This window comes from Camellia sinensis, chromosome 2, assembly GCF_055761805.1.
Source record: "Camellia sinensis isolate YWXY chromosome 2, ASM5576180v1, whole genome shotgun sequence".
Lineage (NCBI taxonomy): Eukaryota > Viridiplantae > Streptophyta > Magnoliopsida > Ericales > Theaceae > Camellia > Camellia sinensis.
Window position 1 is genome coordinate 140,765,079 of NC_138962.1, and position 21,724 is coordinate 140,786,802.

Below are 21,724 nucleotides of genomic sequence, written 5' to 3' on the forward strand. Positions count from 1 at the left end.
TTTTTTTTTCTCATGATACACTCTAATCACTTATATGTATTCTTTATCTTCTTCCCCAACTTTCATTGTTTTCTCTTTTTTTTCTTCCTCACTCTAAAACTCCAAACTACCCCCATCAAAACTCACTATTATCATCAACATCATTATTTTTCATTCTTGCAAATAGAAAAAAAAAGTTTGAATAAAATCAAACAATGGATGAGAATAATAATAAAAACTGTTTTAGAAACAATCCATTAAATAGGAGGTAAGTATTCACATAAATATCAAAATACAATTCTTGATTTTTTTTATACGTAAAAATAAATATTCAACTTGTTTAATGCCATTGTTTTTCAAACTTTCAGATCCAAACAAAGTTAACATGTTCGAATTTGAAAATTCAAACCAAATAATATTGTTTGGCACTGAAAATCCAAACCCTAATTTTTCAATTTAAAGTTTAACTTCTCAATCTGTTTTCATTTGTTCAATTTCAAATTCGCAGAAATAACCTGATTCATCTTATGGCGTGAGCGAGCTCCGATGGACAACTGTGGTCGGTGGTCGACGCAAAGTTTAAGCTTCAAGCTCGATGAATGTAAATGTGAATGTGAATACGAAGTTCTCAATTTTCAGATTCTAACATAAAGTTTACCCTCTAGTTCTCCTTCGTCGTCCTCTTTCACTAGTCTCCTTCTTTGGTGTCACCTTCGCTGATGTTGTGTTCCTTGTATTTGAATAAAAGGAAAGTTTTCAAAAGGCTTTTCAAATAATTTGAGTTTTTTAATTTGTTTATTATTTGGGTGTATCTTGAAGGGTAATTTGAAAAAAAAATATAGTGTGTATTAAGAGTAAATGATTACTCTAAATAATTGAACAGAGTGTACTGAGAAATTGGACATACTTAATATTTTATGGATGTAAATAGAATCTCCCTAAAATTAGTTGGGGTATCGGTGAGAATTTTTTAGATGACTGGTGGGAAATTTTTTAATCTCAGTCATATACTTGGTATTTTTCATTAAGAATGAAAGTTGATATAACATAAAGAGAATTGTAATTCATTAGACTCATAATAAGACGCAAATTGAAGCTAACACGAACGACAATATGAAAAATAAATAAATTAGGTTAGTATTAATGGAGTTTTGATAAATCTGAAATAATACGAGACAATGCCCAATCCTTAATTGGAGCCATAAAGTTTGTTCAAATTTGGTGGGCCCAATGTGCCTTTGTAGACTTTCAAATTTGGTCGGCCCAATGGAATCCGGATCCTCGGCCGCCCTACCCGGCGGCCCTACCCGGCAGCCCCCCAAAACGACGTCGTTTTGGGGGTTTTTGAATTTTTTTTTTTTTTTTTTCTTTTCTTCTTCTTCGTTCTGGCCGAAGAGAGAGAGGAAGAAGAGAGAGAGAGGAAGGGGAGGGGAGGGTCGCCGTCGCAGGTCGGACGATCGTCGCCTTGCCTCGCCTCGCCTCGCCTCGCCTCCGCCGTCGCGGGTCGTCCAGCGCCTCCGATCGTCGCCTCGCCTCCGCCTCCGGCCCGCCTCCGCCTCCTCCTCCTCCTCCCCCGGTGATTATGGCCCCCCTCCCCTCCCCTCCCCCTCTCTCTCTTCTTCCTCTCCCCTCCCCTCCCCTCCCCTCCCCTCTGGTTCGGCCAGAACGAGGAAGAAGAAAGAAAAAAAAAAAAAAAAATCAAAAAACCCCCAAAACGACGTCGTTTTGGGGGGCTGTTGGGACGGCGGCCGAGAACGGCGGCCGAGAATCCGGACTCGGCCCAATGTGCCTGCATAGGCTTCTCTATAAAATGATTAATCTATGATGAATGATAATTTTATTTATAATGTATTTTTTATAATTTTTTCAATTAATCAAATATAAAATAAATATTTTGATAGAATATTATTTCATTTAATCTCATTTTAATGAACCAAATAATTCAACGCTATTTTCAAATTAATAGATACTAAAATCCCAAACAAACGTGTGATAAAATAATTAGCTGACTCATCTCCGGGTTAGTTTTGTTGTTTTTTTGGATGCAAATTAGAGCTTGTAATCGATATTAATTATGAGAATTTTCTTATGTTTCTGTCTAAATTTTAACTGATTCATGGGGTTATCAATTACAATAATAATAATAATAATAATAACTCATATACTTTCTAATTATAAAAATGTATATTCATGTAAAAAATTTGGAACGTCCACGTGCTGAGCAGATTTTTCAAATAATGAAAAAGATGAGAATCATTCATGAATTATTGAACATGTGAAAAAACATAAACCCATTTTGCATCTGACGAACCATTTCGAGAAGAAAAAAATAATAAAAAACTGCTTTTCAATCCAAACTGCGATGAAAAGTTCTTCGATCCACCATTTATTGAATATGATGCTATAAACAATGGTTTTCTGATGTTAAAAAGGCTACTTTTTTCCTGAATTCGATAAAAGTAGTACCCCAGTTTCCAAAAAGCTTTTCCTATGAGGTGATTATTATATTTATTCAAATTTGGCAATTGGATTACTCTTTTCAAGTCACCATTTTGTTCTTTCCATATTGTTTAGGTACCAATTATGAAAACCCATTTTTCTCTTTAAAGTTTTATTGACATTTGATCACCTGAAGTGCTGGTCCTATACATGGCAAAGAAGAGCTGCTTGAGTCTACTAAAGAGGTTCTTCATTGCAGAGACACATTCAAAACCAGAAAAGGTATATATATATATATATTTTTTGATTCTTTGATCAACTAATTGTACTAGTTTATAATGTAAATGGGTGTTTGTAGGAGAAGAGAAGGAGATGGGGATTGGTAAGGATGAAGCAGAAAAGATTGGCATCAGTTTCAGCACCAGCACCAGTACCAGTGTCACTGTCACTGTCAAGTGAAAGCCCACGGAGTAAAGCAGAGGAAGAGGAAGAGCAGAGCAAGCATGCTGCAACTGTTGTGGCTGCTGAAGTTGCTTTTGCAGCTGCACAGGTTGCCGCTGAGGTTGTTCGGCTCACTGAAATTGAAGAATTTTCAGTTTCAGGCATTAACAGTCAAGCCAATGCACCTCAATCAATTCAACAATGTCAGAGTGGGATTCCAGATCTTGCTGCCACCAAAATTCAAACTGCCTTTCGGGGTTATCTTGTGAGTTTGTTTGTTCAAATCCTTCTTGTTATGATAAATACTTTACTATACACTAAGATTTAATTGAGTTTTTTTTTTTTTTTTTAAAAAAACCAAGTCGGGGTTAAGGCATTCATACCTGTCTGGTCCCTAGTCCGAAGTTGTGGAAGTATTTAGGGGGTGTTCGTTTGAAGGAATTGGAATGGGGGATTGGATTCCATCTCCACCATATTGAGTAATCTGTTGTTTGGTTGAAAAATTGGAGATTAGATTAACAGTCCCTAGGGATAGGGGTGGGATATACAGTCCCTGGATAAGCTCTCCCCTGGATTAACTAGTAAAAATATAAGTTACGTTTGGTAGAGTTTTCTAAATATGATTTGATAATAGAGTTGTATTTTGAGTTTGTGAGTTTTGGAATTATGATTTGAGTGTAGAAAATTTGTTTGGTGAAAGAGTTTTGAAAAGAGTTTTGAATTGAGTTAGGAATTTTTGATGTAACATATGATATTTGATACAAAAACTTATAACTCATAACCAAACACACAACTCAAAATTTTATTAAAACTCATAAAAAAATTTAAAAATTCGGAAAATATTTTTTATTGAATATATAAAAATTAGCACGTGTCAATTGCAAAAAAAAAAAAAAAATTTGCATTGTCCCGGTCAATTGGCCAGACATCCGGTGGGACGACCGATAATCTAAATTTTTTCCGCCTCCGACCGCGTTTTCAAAAGTGAGTGTAAAATTAATTTTTGAAAATTCTAAACAAACATTATGTTCAAATGAAGTTCTAGAACGAACTTTCCAGAGCTTCACCAAACAGAGCCTATGACTTTGGAAAGTCCCATCGAACGTCCAGAGCTTCCAGAGCCATAGGCTCTAGAAAGTCCCACCAGACGTCCAGAGCTTCTATAATTCTGAGCTCCATAATTCTTATTTTTTCTCCTCTCCTTTGTAGCGTAGGCGTATTGAAAAACCATGCATATTTTTGTATTGTTCTGCCGTCTTTTTATTTTATTTTTATGTGCTATTTTGTGGATTGAAACCATTCAATTTCTAAATAACACTACTTCTCTATTTCAATTGAAAAACTTATTTAATTTATTTTTGCCTCGTGTCGCATTAATGTAGGAGTGATGTATTTGCAGGCAAGAAAAGCTTTCCGAGCATTGAAGGGATTAGTGAGGCTTCAAGCGATTATTAGAGGACGTGCAGTGAGGCGCCAAGCTATCGCCACTCTTAAGTGCTTGCAGTCCATGGTAAGTTTCCAGTCACAGGTCTCTGCAAAGAAACTTCAAATGGTGGAAGGGACTTGGAATACTTTTCATGAGAACAAAGAGTTGCAGGGTTTTAATTTCAAAGACAACCTAATCGAGGTCAGTGCAAAAACCAAGTAGTAATAATAATGAATGCATTCATTTTTGGATTCTTTCTTTTTTTCATGTTTTGGTGCTACCCCAGCTAGCTAGTTGGCTTCTTCTGGCTTCTTTGCCTACATCAAGTTATTTTGTGTTGTAGGCATGCATGTGCATGTCTTGAATTCAATCCGAATTGTGTCTAAAACCCGTTGGCAAACTCGCTAGATTCTACCCAGTGTTTTGGTATTTGGTCTATTTCAACCCTTTTTAGAATTTCTTGGATCTTTGTATATTATGAGTTATCTTGGGGTTTTAGGAATTTTTTTTGGGGTCATGAAAGCTTCTATAAAAAGAGGGTTTCATCTTCTCTGTAAGCTAAGCATACAAAATCGCAACTTGCTTTCTCTCTCCACCTAGCTTCTCTTTCTGAATTGAGCATAGAGTGGCTTTCCAAGAACACCCTAGTTGGCAGTCTCACTAATCTTTGTTTCGCAGGCTCTTTGACTGTCAGATTGCTTAACGTTGTATTTGGTCAGGGAATTTGAAAAAGAATTTAGAAAAAAAAAAAAGGAAAAAAGTGTGTGAAATTAAGTAAAATATGATCTTTCTTTTCATTTTTCCTTTTTAAATCCCTTCCCAAATTTCTCAACTGGACATAGCGTAAATGAAAACCTTAGGACAATGTTCTATTATCTGTGCGGAATTCATCAAGTACGAACACCATGTGGTGTTGGCTATGACTTGCTAATTTAGGTATGACCTAAAGTCGTTCTGAGTATGGCAGAAAGTGGTGTTTAGGCCGAGAAAGTGGTGTTTAGGCCACTTATTTCATAACTAGGACCACAATGAGTTGTAACTTGGCATATCACACACACCCTTTTGGGATTGTGTACAGTAACATCACCCCTATAAACAGACAGTCAGAAGACAAATTTCACTGCAGGTCTTTGCCTTTAATCCTCTTTTCTTAATCTTTTGGTTCCATCATAACATTTTGAAAAAACAAATGGTTTTAAAATTTATTAATGTTTCATTCTTCTATTTTGTAGTCTTAATTAAATAGAAAGCACAATATCTGAATTTGCAGATTGATTCAAACAGTCAGAGAAGGTGGGACGATAGCATACTGTCAAAAGATGAAGCAAATGGCATGTTCTTAAGCAAGAGAGAGGCTGCCATCAAGAGAGAAAGGATAAAAGAATACTCGTTGAGTCAGCGAGTAAGTTTGGTAGCTTTATTTTTTCTGTCATTTCACATTTAGTTTCCCCTACTTGGTTATTTACTCAGGAAAGCAAAAAAATTCAGAGGTCCACAGAATCAGAACACAACAAGGTCAATGGAAGATGGAGATACTGGTTAGAACAATGGGTGGACACTCAATTGTCTAAAAATTCAGACACAGTTTTCCCTTCAAATGCAAGAATCAGGGAGCAACACGGAGGACAATTCAAACCGAGAAATTCCCAGAAACAATATTACAAAGAGGAGTTGGATCCTCCAATATCTGCTCCAAAAAGATCATTTGTTCATAAGAAACAACTCTCTGTCGGAGATGACAACGATTTTGCAAGCTCTCCTGTTGTTCCAACTTACATGGCTGCCACTGAATCTGCCAAGGCAAAAGCACGGTCAATGAGCTCACCAAGGCTAAGGGGTGTAAATTTAGATGCTTGTTCTGACACCAATTCTCCTTATAAGCATAAGCTCCCTCCTATATCTTCTGTCAATCTCGGTGGCTTTCAACAGAGATCTCCATGCTTGAAACGTCTTCCAGGTCCGTTAAAATCAAACAGAAGCTTGAAGGATCTCAGCTTTGATTCAGAATGCTCATTACCAAATTGGGATCAAAATGGGGCCTCCTTTAGATAAGCTTCACTGGCAAGTGTAATTTGAACTTGTTAAATTACAAAAAAAACAAAAATTGAGACATTAATACTATTGCTTCAACAAAAATCTACTCTTATGTAATTGTTCATGGTAAGTTTCTATTTTTGAAATCGCTATAAGATAACCTTATTACTTAAAGCTATCAAACATGTTAGGTTTTTATTCTTGGCAATTCCGTTTGAAAAAACTTCTTTCAATTATAATTGTATTCGATCTTTTATTTCAGTAAGGCTTTAAGTTTTAAATGCGAATCAACCTGAATTGTGTCTTGTAAAGAGATGTTTCAAAAGTTAATTATTTTATGTTTGCCACTTCGTTGGCTATGTCGGGAATCGAGCTGCCCGGTCAGCTCGCGGGGATCCAGGGGGCAGCGCCCCTTGGCGGGTCTGGGATAGTGCCTAAGCAGGGTCAAGGGGCAACACCCTCGAAGCAAAAAGAAAAATTGCAATCGAAGTTATTTTTCCGCTCGAGCGGCCATTCCTGCACTTAAGCGGAGATCGCGACTTTTTAGAAGTTTCACTCGCCTGCAAAAGTACTGGGAATTGTTTTTTTCCACTTGAGCGGCCATTCCTGCGCTCGAGCATAAATCTGCTCGAGCAGTCATTCTTCTGCTCGAGTGGAGATTGCGGCTCTATTTTCTATAAATATGTGTTTCAGTTCGTTTTTAGGTTTACAGCTTCCAAATCTTCTTCTTAGGTATTAGGGTTTCTATCTGAAACTTCTTTGCTTGTTTCTTTTGATATCTGTGAGAATTTATATCATGAATTAAGTAGATTATATCAAAGGGTTTGTTCGTTTATTTTGTTTTATTCACAAAAGAGAGAGTTGTTCTTCGGTGGATTCCGAGGAATTTGGGCCTGAAGCTTTGGTGGATTTTGAAGTGGTTTATCGGCATGGATTTGACATCGGCGTTGTGGATTCAACATTGTACAAGACAATTCCGAGATGAAGACGAGATGGAAGAGGCACGTAGGGGTCAGTTCGATTCGGATGTGGATTTGCTAGGTAATTGAGAGTACACCTGTGTAATTCCTTTATGTCTTCTTAGTGGATTGTTTTGTGGTTTTTGCTCGTGATTTTTTTTATCACAATTAGAGGAGCTCCAATTGTGATTTTTTCACGTAAAATTATTGTGTCGATTTGTCTTGACTGTTTGATTGGGATTGTTATTTACTGCACAAAATTTATATATTACAAATCAATATTTAGGGGATTTTTAGTTTTTTCAAAACACATTTTTCTCTATATATCTATCCACATAATAATTCATCAAACACATTTTTCTCCATATATCTATCCCCATAATAATTCATCCACATAATAATTTAAGGGGAAAAAATTACTCATTTAATTCTTCGTAAATTGCATCGCAAGGAAAGATTTTTCACAGTTTTAGTTGTCATTGGTAGAATGGGAATAACAATTCTTTATTGTTTCTTGAAGTGCATCTCCAATCTTTTATCATTTTTTCATCAAATTTAAATTTGATGATAAAATGCTCAAAAGCTATCTTCAATCATTTTATCAATGTCTATTCAAAACATAAAAAATAAAAAAAATCATTTCATCAAATGTTTATCAAATTAAAGGGAGAATTTTTTTTTCCATCAAATTGAGAATTTATCAAATTTTTTATCGAATTTCAATTTGATTAAAATTTGAATAGATAAAACAATGGAGATGAATTTTTTTTCAGCAAATTTGATGAAAATGAAGATTTGAGACAAGAGGCAAATTTTTTTAAAAAAATTGTTAAAAATTTGATGACAAATTGAAGTAGTTCATATCAAAGTAGATTTTTTATTTAAATTTGGAATCAAATTAAATGAAGTAGTAGTCAAGAATTGGATGTGCTATAATTTCATTTTTGGGTAAATTTTTATATTTGCTTAAAAAGAAATTCAAGAGAGTGGTGTCCCTTGACACCACTACTGATACAGTAGCTCCGCCCATGATTATAATCAATTTGGATGAAATATAGATGAGGTTTATTTCTTTCATTGTGTATGATAGTTTTATAGAGAGAGAGAGAGAGAAAAAAAGGAGAGACTGAATGAATGTATGTTGTATTCAATTGTCTAAATTAGTTACAAGAGTGATGCTTATTTATAGAGGAAGCACCGAAAGGAAAAGACAAAAGTTATGTGCAATGATGAAAGTGTATGAGTGGTGTTTGGACTTTACAGCATACAACAGCATTGGTGTTTGGACTTTACAGCATACAACAGCATACAATGTGTGTATAATATATATTAACCTATTTAGTGTATATTATATATTAACAGCCCCCCGCAAACTTAAGGAGGGTAGGCATCCACCAAGTTGAGTTTGGAAACAAGATCACAGAAGCGACCAGGAAGATGAGCCTTGGTGAAAATATCAGCAGGCTGATCGACAGAAGCAATAGGGAGAAGATGAACAGTACCACGTGTAACATGCTGTCGAATGAAATGACAATCAATCTCAATATGCTTTGTGCGATCATGAAAAACATCATTGTGAGCAATCTGAATGGCACTTTGATTGTCACAATAGAGAGAGGTAGCCCTAGAAGAGGAAACACCCAGATCAGTGAGGAGCCAACGAAGCCAGAGAAGCTCCTGAGTAGTATCAGCAAGAGCTCGGTATTCAGCTTCGGTATTAGAGTGGGCAGTGAGGGACTGTTTCTTGCTACGCCAAGTAAGAAGAGAATCCCCTAAGAAAAAGCAGAAGCCCGTGGTAGAGCGTCAGTCCGTAGGATCCCCAGCCCAATCAACATCAGAAAAGGCACGCAGTTCAAGAGAGGAGGAAGCAGAGTAGTGAAGGACATGGAACATAGTGCCTTTGAGGTAGCGAAGGATGTGGAGGAGAGCCGTATAGTGGGAAGTGCGAGGAGCCGACATGTACTGACTAACAATGTGAACAGCATAGGCAATGTCAGGACGAGTCACTGTGAGATAGACAAGACTACCGACGAGCTGGCGATAAAGAGTAGCATCCGAGAGGAGATCCCCATCGAGAGGAGTGAGACGAATCTGAGGATCAACCGGAGTAGAGGTAGTTTTGCAATCGGTAAGACCAGCACGAGCCAGAAGATCGGATGCATATTTGGCCTGTGACAAATAGGAACCAGTAGAATCATGAGAAACCTCAAGGCCTAGGAAGTAGTTAAGAGTACCAAGGTCCTTCATTTCAAACTGACGGTGGAGAAAACGTTTGAGGTGGAGAATACCAGCTGCATCATTACTAGTGATAATCATATCATCTACATATAGAAGGAGAAGAGTGGTACCATGAGGAGTAGTCCGGATAAACAGAGCAGAGTCATAGGAGCTAGAGATGAATCCGAAGTCATGAATGGTAGAACTGAACTTAGCAAACCAAGCTCGGGGCGCTTGCTTGAGGCCGTAAAGAGCACGTTGTAGTTTGCAAACCTTATGAGGTTGAAAAGTGGACCCAAGTGGAGGTTGCATGTAGACCTCCTCAAGATGATTACCATTGAGGAAAGCATTTTTGACATCCATCTGAAAGAGCTCCTAGTGACGAACAGCAGCAACAGCAAGTAAACTGCGAACAGAGGTAAGCCGAACAACAGGGGAGAAGGTCTCCTCATAATCAATACCATATTCCTAGTTGAAGCCCTTGGCAACAAGACGAGCTTTGTAGCGTTCAATAGAGACATCAGAATGAGTCTTGATTTTGTAAACCCATTTGCAACCAATCGCAGTCTTGCCAAGAGGAAGATCAACAAGATCCCAAGTATGAGTTTTGTCCAAAGCCTGGAGTTCATCAGTCATAGCTTGCTGCCAAAGAGGATTAGTACAGGCCTCACGATATGAGGTAGGTTCATAAGTAGAAAAGGCAGCAGATCCAACAATATAATCACGAAGATGGATAGGAGGTTGAGTTACCTGGTGTGGTCGACCCGTAGGAGGATCGGTGGGAGAAAGAACCGATGGAGAAAGAGGTGGTGCAGTGAGAGGTGGACCTTCAAGAAGAGCAGTCTAGACGGGATCAAGAGTGAACAAGGGCGTCTCGATGAAGGAGGAACCTGTATCAAAATCATCAGAGAAGAGATCGATGGAGGGATTAGTAAACAGTATATTAGTGGAAAGTGCGGGTAAGTGAAAGGAGGATAAGGAGGAAAACATTTTGTGCTCCCAAAAAACGACATGGCAGGAGATACGAAGACGTTCAAAGAGAGGATCCCAACAGCGAAAGCCTTTATGTTCAATTCCATACCCAAGAAAGCAACAAAAACGAGAACGAGGTTCAAGTTTGGTGTGTTCATGGGATTGAAGCAGAACAAAGCAGGCAGAGCCAAAGACCCGAAGATTGGTGTATGGAGGGGGAGTGCCATGCAGACGTTCAAAAGGAGTTTGATTATGGATGACAGGGGTAGGAGCACAATTGATAGTGTAGACAGCAGTGAGGGCAGCTTCCCCCCAAAAGTTTTCAGGGTAGGAAGAAGAGAGAAGGAGAGCGCGAGTAGTGTCAAGAATATGTCGATGTTTGCGTTTAGCACGGCCATTTTGTTGGGACGTGCCAGCACAGGAACGATGAGACAGTGTACCATAATGCTGAAGAAAGGAAAGGAAATCTGAATCCCGATATTCCATAGCATTGTCAGAGCGAAAAAGTTTGATGGTTTTTGAAAATTGGGTGTGGACCATTTGGGCAAAGTTATAATAAAGGTGTTTAAGTTCAGACCGAGTTTTCATGAGAAAAAGCCAAGTAAACCGGGAAAAATCATCAATACAAACAACAAAATAACGAGATCTCCCCATAGTAGTAGTAGGAGAGGGGCCCCAAATATCCGAATGTATAAGATCAAAAGGTGCATGGGAAACAGAAGTACTTTTATTGAATGATAAAGCAGGTTGTTTGGCAAGTTGACGGGGTATACAATCGAAATTATCTGGAATTACATGACCCAATTGTCTACTAGAAACCAAAGACTTTAAGCGATTAACAAAAATATGCCCTAAGCGACAATGCCAAAGATGAAAAGGAGATAATGAGGAAGCAGATGTAGGAGCAGGGACTTGAGGAGAGTCAGGAACATGAAGGTGAATGAGTTCATAGAGACGTCCGTGCTTACGGCCGATCCCAATAGTCTGCCCCGTCCGAGGGTCCTGCACCAAACAATCAGTAACAGAAAATGTGATAGTTAGACCAAGTTCACATAATTGACCAATAGAAATAAGGTTTAAAGTGAGAGCATGGATATGATAAACTTGAGATAAAGATAAAGAAGAAGTTGAAACAGTACCAATATGATGGACAGACGTGAGAGAACCATTAGTAGTATGAATTGAGGGAATATGAGGAGAAGAAGAGATGAAAGAAAATATAGTAGAACTGGAGGTCATATGATTATAACAGGCAGAGTCAAAATACCAAGAAGAGTTACCTAGGATCACAGACAAAGCAGTAGGAGGAGGTGTACCAGGAGGTGTACTATGGGAGAGGAGGTGTTTGAACATGGCCTCTACATCTGTTTGAGTAAAAAGAGGGGCAGACGAAGCAGGTGACTCAGAGAAACCCTCAGAGGCAGCAGCAGCAGTGTGATGCGACTGATTCCCGGAAGCAGCAGCAGTGTGATGAGACTGATTCCCGGAACGATGAAAGCTCTCCCGGGAAGAACCACCGCGAAAGGAGTGGCTAGTGGAGGATGAGCAGGATGGATTGCGAAAACAATCTTGTTGCAGATGACTAGGACTAAGTTTGTTGCAGTATCGGCAGGTTTTGACAGGGCAATTGACCAGGAGATGTGTTGAATGAAGGCCCCGATTCTAACAACAGAGGCAGGCAGTGGTCCGCCGGGTAAATGATGGTCGGTACGGAGGAGTAGCAAGAACACAGTCCACATGATGAGTTTGGGGAGTACCGAGACGAGTCTCGTCTGAGAGCAGCTCAGAAATAGCTTATTCAAGAGTGGGCAATGGATGACGATGAAGCAGAGAACCACGGACGGGCTCAAAAGAGGAAGTGAGAGCCATGAGAAAGTGCACCAACCGTTGCTGATTACGATAGATAGTAAATAAACCAGCATCTTCTCGGTGAGGCCAAGTCGGTTCTGAAAGAGCAAGCTGGTCCCAAACAGAATACATTTGAGACAGAAAGTCATTAATAGACTGATTGGATTCTTGGCGCATGCGGTGAAGTTGGCTCTGTAGTTGATATTGATGGGCTCGACCAGTAGTCTGGTATCGTTCTTTCAAAAAATTCCAGATGTCTTTTGCAGGAGCAGTGACAGAGTCAAGCTGAAAGCGACCAAACTGAAGACTGATAGAGGTAACAAAGGTATTGTGAAACCAGGTAATGATTTGGTAATTCTTGCTGTCCCATTCCTCAAGTCGGTCTTCATATGTAGCAGTAGCAGTAGTAGCAGTAACAGTAGTTGCATCAGTGTCTTTCACCGGTTGGGTCACATCCCCGGCGATAATTCGCCAGAGCTTCTTTCCTTTGAGGAAGGAAGACATGGCTTGAGCCCACAGAACATAGTTGGAATCATTCAAAATAACGGAAATGGGATGTGAGGCATCATGACGATCCATAATAATAGGTGAATAGGGTGAAATAAATAGGAGCAGACCTGTAGGAGCAAAATTAGGTAAAACAGAGTGTACCAGTGAGTCCGGAAGGTCGAAAATAGCTAGGAAAGGTGTGCTGTGCAGAGATGACGTCAACAGAGGCTAAAAATGATGTCAGCGGCGCACGTTAGCAAAGTGCAGTGAGAGGCACGTTAGCAAAAGGGGCGCGGCGCACGGGAGCAGGTTTGGCGCACATGGGTGCACAATAGTGGAGCGGTGCACGTGAGGCGCACAATAGCAGGCGCGGCGCACCCAAGAAGCAGGGTTGACGTCAGACGCGAACGTGTGGGCGCGTGGTGGACGTGAGCAGCAACAGATGGCGCGTGTGAGAGTGGTGGCGGAAGTGATGACGTGCCGAGGACAAAGGCGGCGCGTGTGGGCGCGTGGAAGCGTTTCTGAGGACGGGTGTGGTGTCGTTGGAATCGTGAGGAGATTCCGAGTTGTTTGGTGTAGTGCCACTGTGTACGGGACTAAATACCAAAAACCAAGATTGCCAGAAATGTATAACTGGGCTCTGATACCATGATAGTTTTATAGAGAGAGAGAGAGAAAAAGGAGAGACTGAATGAATGTATGTTGTATTCAATTGTCTGAATTAGTTACAAGAGTGATGCTTATTTATAGAGGAAGCATCGAAAGGAGAAGACAAAAGTTATGTGCAATGATGAAAGTGTGTGAGTGGTGTTTGGACTTTACAGCATACAACAGCATTGGTGTTTGGACTTTACAACATACAACAGCATACAATGTGTGTATAATATATATTAACCTATTTATACAATGTGTGTATAATATATACAATGTGTGTATATTATATATTAACAGTGTAAAACTAGATTATATGAATCCAAAATGTGAGTTTACACAATCAATGTCTAAATCTATCACCTCCTAAAGATTTTTCCCCTGGCAAATACATCCATGTTTATCAATGGTATTCATATTTGGTGTCGACATTATAAAATTATCTTGATTGTCTAATTTCTTGCCAGAGAGAACCATGAAAAGACGAAAAGTTATAAGATCTTTCTACTACCTTTTCAGACACCAAAGTAATATGAGTTAAACTTATTTCCAACATATGAAAAGATGTATAGGTACTCAATGACACCTCCATCAAAACTATAAAATGGGAAGGGGAAATAAAGAGAAGATCTGAGCAAGCAAACTATATAAAGTTTAATTGAAAGAAAAAGCATTCAAAACATAACAAAATTTGTTCATTTCCCATTTGTTCCTAAAATGCCAAAACAGTTGTGTCCCAAGAGATTTGTCCCGCTTAAAATAATCGCCATGGTGGCTATGAAAATTAGGAATATATAGGATACCTTTGATAGGTTGTGAATCCAGCTTATCGAAATACATATTTATACTCTCTCCAAATAATAAAAAAAAAACACTTCAGGAAGATATGCTGCATACTAACTACTGGATTTGGGGTATCATAATGTACTGAGCATGGATATTCTGGGACTTAAAACACAGAACACTGAAAGAAATGAAGGTATTCAATGACTCTTCCAAAACCAGAAAAAATAGAAGAGAAAATATAGAGAAAATGAAGCATTGAAGGTTGATAGACCAGTCACTAAAGCAGAGCAAAATTAGTATTTTTCTTTTTCTTGTGATAGCACAAAATCAAATTTGTCCAGAAAGAGATCCCACAAATAGTTACCACAGTGATTATGCAAGCCAGAGTTCCTGTGACAAGTTTCTTAATACATGTCACAGTAGCCTTTGTTCACCAGGATGTTGCAGCAGTTTGAATTCCAGTACCACTGGTTTAGTTTGGTGAAACAGAGTAACAGTGGCAGTGGTAGAATCTTCCTATGGAACTAGACCATATGATAGGCATTTCCTCCGTACAACATATAATGATAATCCATATCACTAAAAAATATTAGTTCACTGTAGTAAGAATCGAACCTGGGCATCACGCTTGGTAAGGGAGCTCCTCATCCACCAGGCCAACCCCTTGGTCTTGAAATGTTGTTTGTTGGTTGAATATGAAACTTAAAATTCAAGCCCCATTAACATTGTTATAACAGTCAACATAATTTTGAGGCATCTCTATGAAGATAACTTGAAAGCAAGTGTTTTTTCATTGCGCTGGTGCCAGTACAAATCTAAGTTAGTGCCCGTTTAAGGTGAACCATCTCTGATAAATCTCCTAGCGCCAACATTACTAGATGTTGAAATAACATGCATTAATTAACTCAATCAAGTGTAACTACAGCAACATCTCTGAGGTATGCTTTCCTGCAGCTTGCAGGGTTGAACCACATCTAATAGGAATGTCAATCAGATGAATAGAGTCAATAATGGATTCATGGTAGGCCAAACATAGAGACAGTAGTTGATCATTCTGACATAAAAACACTGGTGTTGAGTATTCCAAAACATTTTTGCACCAATGAATTGTCAAAAACAGAAAAAAGAGTTCTCTTTGTCGAACAACAATTTACCTAACTTGCAGCTTTAGATCCTGTAATAAGAACTGATACAACTGGCATCTAATGCATAACATTTGCAACATGAATTGACTCTATATAGGAAGGCCATACATATGATTTTGAAAGTTAAATGATTCTATGGAAGTTACAAGGAAAAATATTAAGAAGAAAAAACGGTTACTTTATTTGGCTTTTTCTGAAATGCAGTCAAATTATTCAAGCATGAACATACTTAAGCGCCGAAGAAACACTTCAAGAAAGCAACATACAAAATGAACAAGAAAGCAAACCATTTTCCATCATGTACAAACATATAATGCTCAAGTCAAAATAAAAAAAGACTAACTTTAGATAGCCAGTTCCCAGCTCCATCTTCCTATAATGACATAATTATATCCACCAATTCTTATAGTTTCTTTAGCAAACCTGAAGATGTATCTCATCAGAAAGAAGTGACTAAGATTCCTGTACTATATGCACTGTATACCCATATACGCAATCTCATCATGCATGCATTTACGGTGTGAAAAGTCAAAAACTAGAACATGAAAGGACCAAAAACTAATCCGAGTCTGAGGAAGATGATTGATCACTAGTATCAGCTCCACTGCCATCAGTTTCTGAAGATCCTTCATCCTCATAATCATCAAGCCAGGGGCTCTTGAACACTGCAAGTCGCTTACACTTGTCTTCAAGTTCACCCTCCATCTCCACATTCCAACAACCTTGAATGTCAAGATGGGTAAGTTCCTTGCACTTGGTAAGGATAGAATCAAGCCCATGGTCACCAAAACGCCCAAAACCAAGTTGAAGATGACGGAGGCCTGCCATCGTATCAGCTATGATCATTGCCTCGGAATCATCAATCTTAGAAGTCACCACTTGTGTGGGATTTTTCCATTCTGGTGGGGGCATGTTCCGTTTCAAGTGAATGAGGGACTTGCACTTCTTTCCAAAATATGTAAGGCCTTTGCATGTGATCTTCAAACAATAGCTAATGTCCAAGATAGTGATATTCACAAGTGACCCTGCATGCTTCTCAACCACCTTATCAGTGACCTCGCTCATAGGAATTTGCAGGACCTTGAGATATCTCGCGCTACAAGTTCAGGGAAAAGGGAAAAAAATATTACGTCGGTCTGATATACTGTTGTATCACCATCAACACATTTAACTCATGGAATAACAATGTTAAACACATGGATGTCACAAGAACATCAACTTTGTGATAGTTTTTGACGTAATAATTTCCCTTGGAGCATTTTCAAAAAGCAAATAAGAATATTGATCTTCAAAGATCAAGAACTCATTGTCCTATTTTATCCCAAAATATTTAACAGCCTGTATATGCAATGATATCGATTATACATGTAATGGAAAAAGAAAAAGAAAAAAAGAAAAAGAAAAGAACCACACACACGGAGGCTTGGTTATATGTTTTACTTCTTTATGTTGTCATAGTTATAAATGCAAAAATCACTTCAGACAATAGGACAGTGCCACTGAACACTGCTTTAAAAATTAACTGGTTATATCTCGTTAGTTTAATGCCAAAGAGCTCCTGCAACTGAAGGAAGTAACTCGAGCTATGCTACATATTTTGGGTGAAATGGATTGTGAACCACAATGGTATCATCCTAATAAAAGAAAACCAACTCATTCCAATTGAGTAGAAATGAATCAGCCAATCTAACTCTCAAGCATCACATGTAATACTAGAATGTAAAATAGGTATATAAACTGAAGTGCCATAAGTCACGTACGAATTCATATTTATAAAAGGTTTGAAAGATTAGGCTACTTGAATTTTCTCTCAATCCCCACCAAAACTTATGTATAGAAATGAGTGGCATATTCATATATTTATAAAAAAAATAACATTAAAACCAAAAAAGAACAGAAAATCTTTCCATTCTGCACCATTACCATTGGAACAGAGTGACATTCATCAAATTAACAAACTAAAATAAACTACTGCCATCTTTTCTTGAATGCATATTTCTTTATTACGATCAAAACAATGTTCATACAGCACGAAATTCTCAGGCCAGACATAAATGAACATGTAGCTGGAACTGGCTTAAAATTCATTCATCACATCCTCCACTTTGTTTCTTATTATCAAAATATACTTGCATACATGATTATGAAGCTTTTTTTTCTACCAGCAAAGGAAACGTTGAAACAAAGATGGTTCCTTCCTTTTTTCTAACCAGACCAAAAGAAAACTTTGCTTATAAGAGATTTTTCTTTAATTTTTTAATTTTTTACAGAAAAATCAACAGCCCCAAAATGGAAGAGAAATCTCAGTACATGTAAATAATAGAAGTATCAAGAAAACACACAAACAGACAACAAGCACGTGTGAAAGTTGTGCATGCACACACATGGCGGCTTACTGAAAATACCAAAATGTATAAGTTCTAGGTCAAGCCAATAACCAAATATACAGTGCAAATTAACCACATTTTAGCTAACTCTGCAGCATTCAAAGCATTCAAAGCAGTTATATTGAAAATTGAAACAAATATATAGGGTGTTTGATTTCACACGGATCCCAGCAAATGCAGATCCAAAACTGTCATCAAATCAAACCTAAAATTATCTTCTCTTCAAAAATAAAATGTGTTTGTCCATGTGTATGTATAGATTAATTAGATGTATCAACTGGAAAAATCCCAAAATAAATGGAGAGAAACATAACAAACAGACATACTTACATTCATTAAAGTAACAAATCAAACATAAATCATGCTGGCTTCTTGTGTGTAATTCATATTCCTACATTTCAATCAAAACAAGGTACATGAATTGAAGCAACATAAGATCCTCAGACCAATAAAAAACGAATACTTAATTGGAACTGGTCTAATGTACTTTCATCATCACTTTCCAGACTTGGTTTCTTCCCATCAAACTATTTGTTTATTCGCGAGTAGTGATCATTCTATTGTCAAAGTGAGCATCCGAACCAACATAATTGTACCGTTACTGATTAACACAGCAAAGCGAACTCCAAACACATTCCATTACATAAACTTAGATAAAAAAAAAAGGTTTAAGATTTGATAATGAACTAAGATTCTCAGGGCCACACAACAATCATAAGAAAATTGCCAATCGCCTTTCATATTTGTTTCTCACTATAGAAACAATTATATCTCACGAACCAAACTAAGCAAAAAAATCAGTGTATATGTCAAAGAAAAGCAAAAACAAAATCACACAAATGTAACAAGGGCTTTTTCGATCTTTCTTTTTTTTTTTTTTTTGGGGGGGGGGGGGGTAAACTACATTGACACTCCCTGAGATTTGGTCCAATTACATCTCACCCTTGACGTTTTGAAAATTACATTCCTAATCCTGCAGTTAATAGCCTCATTTCACAAACCCCCTTTACTTATATAAAGGACAACAACTCTTGATAAAAAAAATAGAAGAAATTACATTGGAATAAAAAAAAAATTAAGCAAAGGAAAGGGGAAAAAAAAAAAAAGAGCAAGTAAAACGAATAAAGAAAAGAGAGAGTGCGTGAGTTTAATATTTTCAATCTATCTAAATAATTACAATGACAAGAGTCCGTGTAATTTTCTAAATGTCAGAGATGATATGTATTAAATTCAAATTTCCAGTGGTGTTCTTTTATGTTTTATTTTGATTTTTTCACGAGTCATACAAAAGATGGCACACTGAATCTATTATATCAAATTTTGATTTCTAAACAATGAACGGAGAATACAGGGCAAATCAACCACATTGGGGGCAACTCATCTAACATTAACACAATCAAAGCAGCAAATGCATCACCATCCCCCACCCACAAAAAAAATTTAAAAAAAAAAAAAAAAAAAAAAAAATCAAACTCACATTCATCTCTTCTCTTGTATAAAAAGCAACGCGTTGTTGCTTAAATGCTCATATTATTATGTTAAAACAAAATGAAAGTGGGTTTGCTTGTGAGTGCGTATATGTATACATACCAGTTGGCGATGAAGGAGAAGGCAGAGTCGCTGAGCTTGTAAGCAGAGAGGCGGGTGAAGGTGCATTTGCTGCGACGGACGAGCTTCCTGACAGCGGAGTCGACGAGGTGAGGGGGGCGGTTAGACCTGCGGCACCACTGCTCGATGTCGATGTCGGTCCAGCAGTAGGGGCCAGCCACAGCCTCCAACCAGGACCTGCACACCAGACCCACCGTGTTCACCCTCTCCTCCGCCTCTATCCTCACGAATATCTGAGCCAGCACCTCTGGGTTAAGCCCCTCCCATCTCCCCTCCTCTCCACCTCCACATCCCACCTTCTTCTTGTTACTTCCCATCTCTCTAGATATGAAACGAAGCCAGACAGACCATTTGAGGGGGTGGTTTTCCTTCTGCTTTTGTAGGAGAGCTATCTATTTATTTTTATTTTTTTGGCAAATTACAAAAAAAAAAAAAAAAAAAAAAAACTTTAAGGTTTTGCCTGTTTTACAATTTAAACCCTTAAATTTTTAATTTTGACAATTAAAGCCTTGGAGTTTATTTCGTGTCCCAATGTAACATCTGTGTTTTATGAAGTAACGGAGAAAGTCATTTTTAGCCCCAAAACCTACCCAAAACGATACCCTTTTTTATTAGCCCTATATAAAAGGCCCCAAATCTTTGATTTCATCGATTTCGTTGATTTCATCATCATCATCATCTGATCAACAGAAGAACAAATTTTATATGTTTTTATCTGTTGCAATACCAAGCCAAACCAAACTTTAAATAAAAAACACAAAACATATTTTTGAACAAATTAAAAACAGCTCCATTATCATCATCATCATCATCATCATCATCATCATCATCATTGTCATCGCCATAACCTCAAGAAGAAAAGAGAATAGAGAGCTCTAAATCCATTTTTCAAATATCAAGACCTGTATTCGAAATGTGCAAATCCGAGTTTAGAGAAATCTGAAGAACACATCCTTCTTACAAAGGCTAGGGTTTCGACAACGACCTTCAAATGGCGAATGCTAGGATTTCATCACTCAGATCTAAAATTGAGGTAGAGATGGCAGAGTGGAGGACGGCGGTATTGCTTCGAATGATAAGAGTTGAGAAGAGAGAGAAAGAGATATGAGGAGAATGAGAAATGGAGAGGAAGAGAGAGGGGGTTCGGATCCAAGAGCGGGGGAGTGGCGAACTGCTTTTAACCTTCGCGATCTAAGACAAACCTTTGAACCTCTTTGCTTGATCTCTACCGAAGCTTTCATATTAGGGAAGTTGATGATGAGGAACGATCGATTTCAGCGAGGAATGATGTTGGCAAAGAAATTGATGTGCTTGGTGGGGACGTTTCGGACCATGATGGTGGTGGGGTTGCCATAGTTTTATATAGCAAGTTGCAGTGGTGGTATGGGATGGGGTGTGTTCTCCGATGGCTGTGAAATGATTTAGGGGTGGTGGTAGAGCGGTTGGGAAAATGGGTAGTGTTGGAGAATGAATGGCTGAAAGTGAAGTTTGAGAAATAAGGAGGTTTGATCCTCTGTAATATGTTCATGGTAAAAATAACTTTTGTTTTACATTAATTTTGAAATAACAAGTAAGAGAATGACACGTGTTAAAAAAACAAGTTCTCTGTTAGTTTAGTAGACGGAAATAGACGGAGGGCATAAATTATGACACATAATAAAATTCAGAGTTTAAATTGATGAAATTGAAACCCTAGAGTTCAATTTGAAAAACACGTGAAACCTTAGGGTTTTTTTTTTTTTTTTTTTTTTTTGTAATTTGCTCCTTTTTTTTTTTTTCCAATTCCGCTATGTAGCTCGAATTGGAGGCCCCAGAACGACCTGAATGTGTTGGCAGGGCTTCTTCTAGTCTTTCGTCCAGTTGCCCAAACCTGCGTGAAACCACGCGTTTGCACCAAAAAAAAAAAAAAAAAAAGACAAGAAGAGAGGGTAGAATGACAAAACGGGTGAGTGACCTAGCAGAACTGGCCGACTGACCTGGATGCTGCTGCTGACCGTCAACGACCACTGAAATTCTCCCTTTGTTGTTCGCCTTTCACCATCGACTACTCTGTGTTTCTCTTTAACTCCTTGCATGGGTCTATGTTTCTATTCAACTCCTTATCATCTTCTGTAATATGTGTATATATGTATATGCTTATGAAATATTCGAATATAAGCCCCTTGATTGTCTGCTCTGAAGGTGTTTGATGATTTGCTTATGTTGAAAAGGTGGAGTAATGATCTGGAATAGTTAATGTTTCTATGCATTTTTACTTATATGATGGAAATTTGTGGGAGGAATCTTGAAAATTTTCATGATATACCAAATTTGTGATGATGATATATTATGATTTGGTGATGA

At 38.0% G+C, this 21,724-nt stretch overlaps 2 protein-coding genes across 2 annotated transcripts; one reads left to right on the plus strand and one right to left on the minus strand.

Annotated features, from left to right (window-relative positions):
• Positions 1-2,338: 2,338 nt before the first annotated feature.
• LOC145819691 (protein IQ-DOMAIN 11-like) lies at positions 2,339-6,422 on the plus strand. Its single transcript, XM_082913596.1, has 5 exons — positions 2,339-2,700; positions 2,777-3,124; positions 4,259-4,486; positions 5,556-5,687; positions 5,774-6,422. Exons 1-5 carry the CDS (start codon positions 2,629-2,631, stop codon positions 6,335-6,337), a joined length of 1,344 nt encoding a protein of 447 aa, XP_082769722.1. The 5' UTR covers positions 2,339-2,628; the 3' UTR covers positions 6,338-6,422.
• Positions 6,423-15,656: 9,234 nt separating this feature from the next.
• On the minus strand, positions 15,657-19,741 carry LOC114313805 (F-box protein FBW2). Its single transcript, XM_028260212.2, has 2 exons — positions 19,364-19,741; positions 15,657-16,482 (listed from the first exon to the last, which is right to left on the minus strand). Exons 1-2 carry the CDS (start codon positions 19,696-19,698, stop codon positions 15,945-15,947), a joined length of 873 nt encoding a protein of 290 aa, XP_028116013.2. The 5' UTR covers positions 19,699-19,741; the 3' UTR covers positions 15,657-15,944.
• Positions 19,742-21,724: the final 1,983 nt, after the last annotated feature.

Excerpts from the sequence above, each read along its gene's own strand:
- LOC145819691 (XM_082913596.1), top strand. The coding sequence starts at position 2,629 with ATGGCAAAGAAGAGCTGCTTGAGTCTACTAAAGAGGTTCTTCATTGCA. Across the intron at positions 3,125-4,258 it reads CTGCCTTTCGGGGTTATCTT|GCAAGAAAAGCTTTCCGAGC; the intron begins GTGAGTTTGTTT and ends ATGTATTTGCAG. Across the intron at positions 5,688-5,773 it reads AATACTCGTTGAGTCAGCGA|AGGTCCACAGAATCAGAACA; the intron begins GTAAGTTTGGTA and ends AAAAAAATTCAG.
- LOC114313805 (XM_028260212.2), bottom strand. The coding sequence starts at position 19,698 with ATGGGAAGTAACAAGAAGAAGGTGGGATGTGGAGGTGGAGAGGAGGGG. Across the intron at positions 16,483-19,363 it reads TTCTCCTTCATCGCCAACTG|CGCGAGATATCTCAAGGTCC; the intron begins GTATGTATACAT and ends CTGAACTTGTAG.